The sequence below is a fragment of the Loxodonta africana genome, chromosome 25 (genome assembly GCF_030014295.1).
Source record: "Loxodonta africana isolate mLoxAfr1 chromosome 25, mLoxAfr1.hap2, whole genome shotgun sequence".
In the NCBI taxonomy this organism is placed as follows: Eukaryota; Metazoa; Chordata; class Mammalia; order Proboscidea; family Elephantidae; genus Loxodonta; species Loxodonta africana.
The window spans coordinates 23,398,097-23,410,154 of NC_087366.1; the positions used below are offsets into that span (position 1 = coordinate 23,398,097).

Here is a 12,058-nt window from a genome sequence, read left to right on the forward strand (position 1 = left end):
AGCAGCTAACAGACACATGAGGAAAGGCTCGTGATCACTAGGCATTAGAGAAATGCAAATCAGAACCACAATGAGAGCCCATCTGTCTTAGTCATCTAGTGCTGCTGTAACAGAAATACCACAAAGGGATGGCTTTAACAAAGAAAAGTTTATTTTCCCACAGTAAAGTAGGCTAGAAGTCCAAATTCAGGGCGTCATCTCCAGGGGAATGCTTTCTCTCGGTCGGCCTTCTCATTAATCTTCTCCCAGACTAGGAGTCATTCTGTGCAGGGACCCTGGGTCCAAAAGATATGCTCTGCTCCCGAAACTGCTTTCTTGGTGATATGAGGTCCACCTGTCTCTCTGCTTGCTTCTTTCTTTTATATCTCAAGAGATTGCCTCAAGATACAATCCAATCTTCTAGACTGAGTCCTGCTTCACTAACACAACTGCCGCCCATCCTCCCTCATTAACATCATAGGGGCAGGATTTACAACATATAGGAAAATCACACAATACTGGGAATCATGGCCCAGCCAAACTGATACACACATTCTGGGGGGGGGGGGGACATAATTCAATCCATGATACAATCTCACAGCAACATTAATGGCATGAATCAAAAAAACAAAATGACAAATGTTGGAGAGACTGCGGGGAGACTGGAACTCTTATGCACTGGTGGTGGAAATGCAAAACTGTACAACCATTTTGGAAAATGATATGGCGCTTCCTTAGCTAGAAATAGAAATACCATATGATCTAGCAATCCCTCTCCTAGGAATATACCCTACAGAAATAAGAGTCATCACGCGAATAGACATACGCACACCCATGTTCACTGCAGCATTGTTCACAATAGCAAAAAGACAGAAACAACCTAGATGCTCATCAACAGAAGAATGGATAAACAAACCATGGTACGTACACACAATGGAGTACTATGCAACAATAAAGAACAATGATGAATTTGTGAGGCATCTCACAACATGGATGAATTTGGAGGGTATTATGCTGAGTGAAATAAGTCAATCACAAAAGGACAAATATTGTATGAGACTACTACTATAAAAATTCATGAAAAGGTTTACACACAAAAAGAAACAATCTTTGATGGTTATGAGGGAGGGGAGGGGTAGGGATGGAAAAACACTAAATGGACAATAGGTAAGTGGTAACTTTGGTGAAGGGTAAGATAGTATACAATGCTGGGGAAGCCAGCAGGACTTGTACAAGGCAAGATCATGGAAGCTCCACAGACACACCCAAACTCCCTGAGGGACTGAATTGCTGGGCTGAGGGCTGGGAGCATGGTCTAGGGGAACATCTACCTTAATTGGCATAACATCGTACATAAAGAAAATGTTCTACATTCTACTTTGGAGAGTAGCGTCTGGAGTCTTAAAAGCCTGTGAGTGACCATCTAAGATACTCCACTACTTTCACCTCTTTGGGAGCAAGGAAGAATGAAGAAAACTAAAGATACAAGGGAAAGATTAATCCAAATGACTAATGGACCACATCTACCACAGCCTCCATCAGACTGAGTCCAGCACAACTAGATGGTGCCCGGTTACCACCACTGACTACTCTTACAGGGATCACAATAGAGGGTCCCACAGAGCTGGAGAAAAATGTAGAACAGAATTTTAACTCACAAAAAAAAGACCAGACTTAATGGCCTGACAGAGATTGGAGAAACCCCGAAAGTATGGCCCCCGGACACCCTTTTAGCTCAGTAATGAAGTCACTCCCGAGGTTCACTCCTCAGCCAAAGATTAGACATGCCCATAAAACAAAAGGAGACTAAAGGGGCACAACAACCCAGGGGCGAAGACTAGAAGGCAGGAGGGGACAGGAAAGCTAGTAAAAGGGAACCCAAGGTCAAGAAGAGAGAGTGTTGACATGTTGTGGGGTTGTTAACCAACATCATAAACAATATGTGTACTAACCATTCAATGAGAAACTAGTTCTGTAAATCTTCATGTAAAGTATAATAAAAAATAAATATTGATATGTAACAAAAAAAGAAGAGTTCTACCCCTTGTCTCCCTTTATCACGTCTCATGACTTTTCATTCATACTGCTTCTTCTTACATCTTTGCCTCATACTCTTAAAAACATATTAACATTTTAAAGCTTGTTGAAAAGGTACCACTTTGGGAGAATGTGCTTGTGCAGAGCAACTCCTCTGCCCACCCACTCTCCCTACCCCAATTTTACCAGCTTCTGCCTGACTCTCCAGGTTAGTTTCTCCCAGATCTTCCTATTAGGGTTGGATCCTATTTCCTGCAACTTTTCTGAAGAAACACCCCTTGCAATTTGCCTCTACTTTGGGCCATGCCTCTATCTTAGTGATCTAGCTGCTACCCCCCACTACTACCTCCCACAACCCTCCCCACAGGTCCCTACACCTACACATACAACATTGCCTACTCAAACGGATCAGACCTCTAACATAAAATGTTTCTTAATTTTGTGGGTTGAGATATTTGATGAAACTATGGACCCTGCCTCCCCTAAGAAAATGCAGTTTGAACATGCACACAAACTGTCGCATACAATTTCAGGGGATTAATAGAATGAGGACCATTCTTGACTCCTAAAGTCAAGGAATCCTGTACAGAAAGAGATACTAATCTTGAGCCGACTTAAGTCTATCATGATTCCAGAATTTTCTGTAGAATAATATTAAATCTGCTTTCCTGCTGAGTTTTCATAGCCAAGTCTAAAGGTCTCAGTTTGGTTTCTAATTTCTCAATAATTCTTGTGGTTGGAAGTAGGTACTTATAACAGGCTTCGATAAAGTCTTCTGAATTAATATATTAAAAATATTGACCAAGAGTTTGTTAAATTAAGGAAAGGAATGAAATGTTAATTTTAAAATCAGATCTAAAGAAGTGAATGAGAAGTTTTTGTAAAGTTAAGGTAAGAAAATGAGTTTTCCAGGGATGATGCTAGGGGAAAAAATCTGTAAGACACATTACTCAGGAGCCCCTGGTCATCTTGGAGGAGCTAAAAGTTACATTAGACCCATATCATGTTCACATAATATTAAAGAGATTTGAATTACAAAGTTGGGTGTCAGGTACATACCCAGGAAGTCAATGTATCTCTTCCAAACAGAGTTTTGGTATGAACATTTTCATCTATTCCAACGGCTCGAATGAGTTGTTCACTCTCTGTAGATGTTGCAGGTTTCTGGGGTACAGAAACACCAAGGACCTATTAATGTGCCAGTGTGTGACAGTGGCATGGCAAGTCATGTGTTGCCATGTCTGAAACTTTAATTTTCCATTTACTTTAGTCATTTGAAAAGCATTTTTTGAGGACTTACATGTAGCAGAAACAGTGTGAGAAACTGGTGAGGGTGGAAGAAAGAGCATGAAGGGAGGTAGCTGTAGGGAAAAAAGTGCAGATTTGTCCCAGATCTCAGGAACTCACAGCACAGTAGGAGAGACCCGCCAAACCCATTGCCTTTGAGTCAACTCTGACCCATAGCAACCCTATAGGACAGGGTAGACCTGCCCCATAGTGTTTCCAAGGAGCAGCTGGTGGATTTGAACTGCCGACCTTTCGGTTAGCAGCTGAGTTTTTAACCACAGTGTCACCTGGGCTCCATAGGAGAGACAGATAATAAATAATTACGGCAAAATATGATCACTATTACCACGGAGGTTTGTCCTAAGGGCTGTGGCCACCCAGAGAAGGCCCCTGCACTCTGCCTGGACATTCAGAGAAGAGGGAAAGCTAGCATGCACAAAGTCCTAGAGGAGGAAAGATCTCAACATGTTTGGAGCCAGGAGAAAGCACAGGGGAAATATGACTGGCAGGGCTCAATTGTGAAAACTTGGTTTTCCATACTAAGCACTTCCGATTTTTCCTCACATTCGAACACACAGAACCAACAGAGATTTCTAAAATGAGGAGGAAAGTATCAGACAAAGCTTCTGGAAGCATGAAAAGTGGATTGGAGAGGGCAGAGATTCTAGGCAAAAAGGCCTAGGAGGAGGACTGAGTAAAAACCCAGGTAAATGAAGGGCCTGAACAAAGGTAAGGGCAGGAAGAGAGGAGGGGATATATTACACATTTAAAAGGTATTATGGCATTTAGTGATCAAGTTTCCACTTATACTTTGTCTTCTATATGCCAAGCACTGAGTCAGCTACTTTGTATTCATGGTCTCGGTCCTCACAACAATCCTCCAAGGGGGCATCACTGTTACTGCATGACAAATGAGAAAGCCAAGGCTCAGAGGTTTTAAATACAACTACTCCTTACTTATCGACTATCTTGATATTCAAAATTTCACATTTACGATAATAGAAAAAATCTACTCTCTGGCTATTTTGTGCACTAACGACATACTTCTGGCAGTAATGAACACTGAGGTGTGAGGCGAGAGTAACACTGGCTGTGATGGTTAAGGTTATCTACCAACTTGGCTGGGCCATGATTTTCAGTGGTCTGGCAGTTGTGTAAATGATGCAGTCATCCTCCATTTTGTGATCTGATGTGGTCAGCCTCCATTTTCTCATAACGTCGATTTTCACATAATGACCTGGCCTTTGGAACCTAACCATGTTGATAAGTGAGGAGTGGGTATAATTTGTCATATGTGGCAAAGTCCAGATTTGAACCCAATTCTGGCTGACTCCAAGGTCCATGATCTTTCGAATATTGTCTCTCAAATAGATGTAAAAGAAGAAAAAGGGAGAGGAATCAAAAACTCTATGGTCCCTGAGCTGGAGGACAAGCCGGGCTACAGGTGCAGAGCATCAAAGTCAGAAACCAAGTGTAGCATTTAAGTAAATAAAGGGAACAGGGCTGAAAACCTAAGACAAAGCCTGAGGTAAGGAACCCAGCATACTAGAAGAGAATAGGAGCAGGGTCTAGAAACAAAGGAGGATCCTGATAACTGTTTCAGACTGAGTGGAAGGGCCCCTAGTTTGCTTTAATGGTTATCAGATCCTGCATGCCTGGGTGGGCTGGGCTAGCTAAAATGTACAGAGAATGGGTAGCCATCAACATCTTCCTTGACCCTGCCTTCTCTGCAAATGCCTGAACCAAAGACTGCCCAGGGCTTATCCCCCAACGGTGCATTCCTGAGCTGGGAGGCAGCTTCCCGTGAGTTCGCCTCAAATCCATCCCTTTTCCGCTGTGCAATGTCCCTACTTCCCCATCTTAACTTGTCAGGAATAATTGTGGAAGTGAAAGCTGGAAGTCAAGGAGGACCAGGCATAACAGGAAGTTGGAGAAGACTGGGTTGACAATCTCTAGAACCTTGAATGAGCCAAGAAGAATTTACAATCCAACGCTGGGAATGAGGATATCATGGTGGGGGACTTGAGGAGAATTGTTATGATTTGGATCAGCCCATGAAGTTAATGGAAGAGGGACTTAAGATGGGTTACTGAGCAGAACTAAGGCTCAGCTGGTGTTGAACATCATGAATATTGGTGACACAAATATACATGGTTATATACCTCTCTAGTGACTCTCAGCAGAGTAGATGAAACTAAAATGGGGTTGGGGGTAAGGATCATTAGATTGATGAAGAGATGGGGTTTGACAGAGTAAGTGTGGGGATTAACGGGGCTAGGAAGTGGTGGAATTGGCGAAAAGGAGGCTGAAATGATAGATCATGGGGTCTAGCTGCTTAGGGAAGAAACAGAAAAATAAACCATTCGAAAATTAGCAGAAAATGAAAGAATAAAGGGACTTGATGGAATCAACGAACAAGATGTTGGGGAGGAAAGGGGTTAAAAATTTGGAAGGATGGCAGATTTCAATACAAGAAATTTAAGATTTGAGACATGAACAAAGGTCAGGAATGTGGTTGAGGTAAAGTGGGTGTAAAAATCTCTAGAGTTATAGTAAAAAAAAGAAAAATCAAACCCATTGCTGTCGAGTCAATTCCGACTCATAGCAACCCTACAGGACAGAGTAGAACTGCCCCAAAGGGTTTCCATGGAGAGGCTGGTGGATTTGAACTGCTGACCTTTTGGTTAGCAGCCAAATGCTTAACTACTGTGCCACCAGGGTGATGGGAAAGGTAACGCTGAATGTGGGTGAAGTGTGCACAACTTGACCACGATAAATGATGTCACTAAGAAGCACACAGGAATAAGGGACATTTTTTGGCAAATGCTATAACATATATAATTTTGCAACAACAGAAACAACGATCAAAAAATATGTGTGTGGGGATGGTGCCCGGCCACAACCAATGACTGCCCTGACAGGGAACACAACAGAGAACCCCTAAGGGAGCAGGAGAACAGTGGGATGCAGACCCCAAATTCTCATAAAAAGACTAGACTTAATGGTCTGACTGAGACTAGAAGGACCCCTGTGGTCAGGGTCCCCAAACCTTCTGTTGGCCCAGGACAGGATCCATCCCCGAAGCCAACCCGTCAGACGTGGATTGGACTGGACAATGGGTTGGAGAGAGATGCTCATGAGGAGTGAGCTACTTGCACCATGTGGACACTTGAGACTATGTTGGCATCTCCTGTCTGGAGGGGAGTTGGGAGGGTAGAGGGGTAAGAAACTGGCAAAATGGTCACAAAAGGAGAGACTGGAAGGAGGGAGCAGGCTGACTCATTAGGGGGAGAGTAAATGGGAGTATGTAGTAAGGTGTATATAAGTTTATATGTGAGAGACTGACTTGATTTGTAAACTTTCACTTAAAGCACAATAAAAATTATTTAAAAAGAAATAGGGGAAATAAGAATATAGGTTTGCATCTGCTCATATCTGCATAAAAAGCCTGTAAGTACAGATAAGGAACTAAAGTGTTTATCTATGGAAGCAGGAGGTTAAAGTGTGGATGTGGTTATGGATAGATGTGAGGCTTCTCAATTTATAACTTTTTATTTTCTTCTAATTTCTATGTGAATGTAATACTTATTCAAAAAATTAAATTTGATTAAAAGAACACCTGGAAAAAAAATATGTGTGTGGGTAGGTATATGTGTGTATATACGTGTGCATGCATAGGCGTATCTATAGGCATATGTATATACATGTATGTGTGTGCTGTATATATATGCATATATATAACAATGCACATAGGGGGCACAGTTGTGGATACTTTTTAGACATAACCCAATACCTCGTTGGATTAGTTTACTGGGTTTGAAGGCTTAGGACCATAGTCTTATGAGACAGCTCAGTCAATTGGCATAATATAGTTCATAAAGAGAAAGAAGGAAACTGAAGTTTCAAAGAAGGAAGCAGTCTACTGGACTAATAGCCTACACAAACCATGGCCTCATCTAACCTGATACCAGAAGAACTAGATGGTGCCCAGCTGCTACTACCAACCATTCTAATCAGGGACACAACAGATGGGCCCTGATAGAATAGGAGAAAAAAATATAGAACAAAACTCAAATTCTTAAAAAGTCTAGACTTGCTGGACCAGTTGAGGCTAGAGGAACTCCCAAAATACCCTTTAACCTTTGAACTGAAACTATTCCCAGAGGTCAACTTTCAGCTAAATGACAGGTTGGCAACAAACAATTGATAAACAATATCACCCATGAGAACTGCGTTCCTTTAAACAAATCATTTATACAAGACCAAATGGTCAACATTTACTCTAAAGCAAAGATGAGACGATAAGGGCAGAGAGGCAGGGAAACTAAATTAACGAAAACAGAGCAACCAGAATGGAAATAGAATGTTGACACACTGTGGAAAATGTACCCAATGTCACTGAACAATCTGTATAGAAATTGCTAAATGGGAACCTAATTTGCTGTGTAAACTTTCACTGAAAACACAATAAAATATCTATCTATCTATCTATCTATCTATCTAATCATTAGAGTGGCATAGTTAAGGCGCTGGACAGATCAATCATATGGACTGCAGCATGACCTAAGATGGTGCTAGGACTTGGGGTAGGGAGGAAGACAATGACAAGGTCTCTAGTGAATGTAAGAAATGATCATCAATGATCACCAGTATTAACAATAATGACAAGGAGGACTGGCAGGTAGAATAACAAATGGGATAAGCCTTAAAGGAGGGGGAAGAAACAAACAAAAAAGATGGACATATTTATTGTGAAATAAAACATACACAAAATGCTGGTTAAAGGAAGCTTGAGTGTTGTATAAGATTTCTGTTCTGTTGTCCTGAATGTGAAGGAGCTCTAGTGGCACAGTGGTTAAATATTTGGCTGCTAACCAAAAGTTGGTGGTTGGAACCCACCAGCCACTCCATGAGAGAAAGATGTGGCAGCCTGCTTCTGGAAAGATTTACAGCCTTGGAAACCCTGGGCAGTTCTACCCTGTCCTATAGGGTCGCTATGAGTCGAAATCAATTCTATGGCAACGGGTTTGGTCCTGCATGTACAGTGAGGAGAGAGCCTAGGACAGAGTATAAGGTGATGCCAACATTTAAATTATATGCAGAGAAGAAAACCAGGGAAGTAAATCAAGATGTTGTAAGAGAGTTAGAAACTGATCATGAGTCCTGGAAGCCAAAAAATACAGGAATTAGGAAGTGTTCTTGTGCTAGACTTATCCGGGTTTGAATGCTGGCTCTGTCCATTATAGCTATAAGATTTAGGGTAAGTCATCCAACTTCTCTGAGCTTCAGGTTTTCCTGTGTATAAAATGGGGACAATAATATCTACCTTGGAAGTGTGTTGTATGGATAAGAGGTAACATGTACAAAGCATATGGCTCATGGTAGGCTCTCAATTAGTAGTAGTTATTGCAATATTTTATTATTATTATTACAAATCCCCCTGGAAGGGTTATTATTAAAAATGCCCCAGCAGGGGTGACCAAACCAAAAAAACCCAAACCTGCTGCCGTCGAGTCGATTCCGACTCATAGTGACCCTATAGGACAGAGTAGAACTGCCCCATAGAGTTTCCAAGGAGCACCTGGTGGATTTGAACTGCCAACCTTTTGGTTAGCAGCCATAGCTCTTAACCACTACACCAGCAGGGGTAAAGAAAAGTAAACAAGGAAAGATATAGAGAAGGGGGTGGGAGGGAGGGGAGAAGGCAGCTCAGAATGGGATCTGAAGAAGTGGAGACATGGAGTTTAAACTATTATTTGAAAAGTTTGGTGATGAAAGGAAAAAGAAATAGAATCAAGGTGAGAGGTAGATTACGTAGTTAATGGGAACGTGGGTACAAATGAGGTTAAAGGGAAATGGCTGGATTTAGAAAGGAAAAGGGACATGCCTTCTGGAAAGAAAGAGAAAACCCCATACCAAACCTGTTGCTGTTGTGTCAATTCCGACTTATAGTCAGGACAGTACAACTGCCCCACAAGGTTGTTCCCAAAGCTGTAATTTTTAAAAAATCTTTTATTGTGCATTAGGTGAAAGTTTACAGAGCAAATTAGTTTCCCATTCGATAGTTTGTGCGTAGTGTTCCATCACATTGGTTTCATTCCCCACCATGTGTCAGCACTCACCCCATTTCCATCCTAGCTTCCCCATTTCCTTTCTTCCTGATTTTCTATCCCTTCCTGTCTTCTCATGTTTGCTTCTGGGCAGAGTTGCCCTTTTGTTCTCTGTAATGGATTATTCTAAGCAGCACGTTCCTCTCGGGTGTTATTGCTTATTTTATAGGCCTGTCTATGGTTTGGCTGAAAGGTGGTCTCCAGGAATGGCTTCAGTTTCAGTACAGAAGGATGTCTTAGGACCATAGTCTCAGGAGTTCAAGGCCGTAAATCTTTATGGGAGCAGACTGTCACATCTTTCTCTCATGGAGCAACTGGTGGGTTCAAACGGCTGACTTTTCTGTTGGCAGCCAAGCGCTTAACCACTGTGCCACCAGGGCTTCTTAGGTAAGTATGCCTGCAGTTTTAGTTAAATCTGTATAAGGACAGGAAAGAAGTTGAAAGAGTTCACCCCAGATGACCTGTTTCTAGGCAGTTCTAGGCAGATGACCTATTTCTATTTTCCGTGGTACCTATATACATTCTTCAAAAAGATAAAGAAAAAAATACTAAATACTCTTACCTCTTCTGCTTTCTCTCCTTCCTTTATTTCTTGACTTTCTTCATCCTCTTCAAAAGATTTGTCTAATTCAGGCTCAACAAATTCTTTTATAAAGTACTGTGAGATGAAGCAATATTATAATTATAGCTTGGTATATATAAATATTTTAGTACTATATTAGAAATAATTCACTTAAAAATATTCAGAGATTAATACTGCAACTTGGCACTATGCTATTAAAAAGGATACAAAGGTTAATAAGAGTGGTCCGTACCCTTAAGAGGCTTATAATTTAGTGGGCAAAAAAATGCTATGGATATATATAGTCGCATAGCAAGAGCACCTAATCTAGACCTGGGAAATTTTCCAGGAGGAGATAATGTTCCACTTTCTTCTCGAAAGGTGAGTAAGGAAAAGAAGATGACACAAGGGAGTTCTAGGTAGTGGGTGCTGTATATGCATGATTGGTTCTGAGAATAAAATTACTTCAGTAATACAGAAACTTAGGAGCAGACAGAGAGAAGCACAATAACAGAGAAAGGGCTAGACGGTCATGCCAAGGAGACTGGATTTATCATGAAGGCAGTGAGGTACCAATAAATTGACTGATCTGTTTTGCATTTTAGAACAATCACTCTAGCAACAGTAAAATAAATTTAAAGAGGAAGAAAGAAGAAAAGGAGACAACGAGAGGGAAGAAGGACAGAAGAAAAAGACACAAGGAGGAAACGAACTGCACAGTGGTTGCAGAAATGAAGAAGGTGGAGATTCAAGAGATTTGGAAGGTAACTCTTAGTGGTGATTGGATGGATGTGGGGTGGTTAGGGAAAAGGAGCATCTTGAATGACACCAATTTTATGGTTTAGGACACTAGGCAGATGGTGGTGCCATTCACAGATATAAGACACAAAGCTAGGTAAACTGGTTTGGGGAGAAAGAGTTCATATTAGGTTGTGTAAGCTTAAGCTACCCTGAGACATCCAAGTGGAAATATCCAGTGAGCAGCCAGATATACGGATTTGGAGTTTAGGAGGAGGGGCCTGGGCTAAAAAGATTTGACAGTAACAGTTATCTGCATTTAGTTGAAGCCAACAATGCAAATTAGATCACCAAAGTAGAATTTATGAAGTGACAAGGCCTTATGACAGGACCCTAGTCACATAAAGGGCTAGGGAAGAAAGAGGAACCTGCAAAGGAGGCAAAAAGTAGCCTCAGAAGTGTGAGAGAGGCTACGAAGAGAGCCAAGAGAGAAGGGGTCAACAGTATCAAATACTTTAAAGGAGTCTATTAAAATATTAACACTGAAAATGTCCTTTGGATGCTCATTGCGGCCATGTCTAAAAAGCAAAAGCTAGAAATAAGGGCATTTCCCACAATAGGAAAATGTTTAAATATATTTTAGTACAAGCCAAAAACAAATACTTTATAGCAATTTAAAACTATATTGTAGAAATACGTATATGGTGTAGAAAAATATCCAAAATACATTAGGATATTTTTTCAAGATATACTACTTTTTCCTGATAACATACAATTGCTATAAAATATTAAAAAACAATACAGAGAAATTAAGAATCTCAACTTTCAGAGGTCACAATTTCTATAAATATTTTGAATATTCTTCCAGACTGCTTTATGCATAAGTATTTTAATGTAAATGAGGTAATAATATATGTTGCAGTCTATAATCTGCTTTTCTCAGTAACATATCATGGGTTATCTTTATCCCACCACATAAACAAGTATACATCTATACTACATAAACATGTGCACAGAATTCCATTATATGAATATACAGTAATTTATATAATAAATCCCCTATTGGTCAACATTTATATTGTTTCTAGTCTTTTCCTATTATAAATAATGCTGTAATTAACTTCCTTACATAGATATATACTAGAATTATCGATATATTATAAAAGTTATATTTAACATAAGGAAATAAAAGAAATGGTAAGTACAAGTAAAGAGCAGAAGATGACAAAAATAATGAGACTTAAAAAATAACCAAATGGAGCTTCAACAATTGAATTCAATAAAAATGCTGAACAGCAGATTAGACTCAGCTGAACAGCAAATTAGTGAAGTGGAAGGTAAGGCA

General features: G+C 40.5%; 1 protein-coding gene across 1 annotated transcript in view; it reads right to left on the bottom strand.

Annotated features, from left to right (window-relative positions):
• Positions 1–12,058, bottom strand: part of AXDND1 (axonemal dynein light chain domain containing 1) — a 190,812-nt gene that overhangs the window by 14,674 nt on the left and 164,080 nt on the right. The window contains exons 21-22 of the mRNA XM_064276579.1: positions 9,976–10,071; positions 3,076–3,180 (exon numbers count right to left, since the gene is read on the bottom strand). Coding sequence (XP_064132649.1) covers positions 3,076–3,180; positions 9,976–10,071 — 201 coding nt within the window. The remainder of the gene's footprint in view (positions 1–3,075; positions 3,181–9,975; positions 10,072–12,058) is intronic.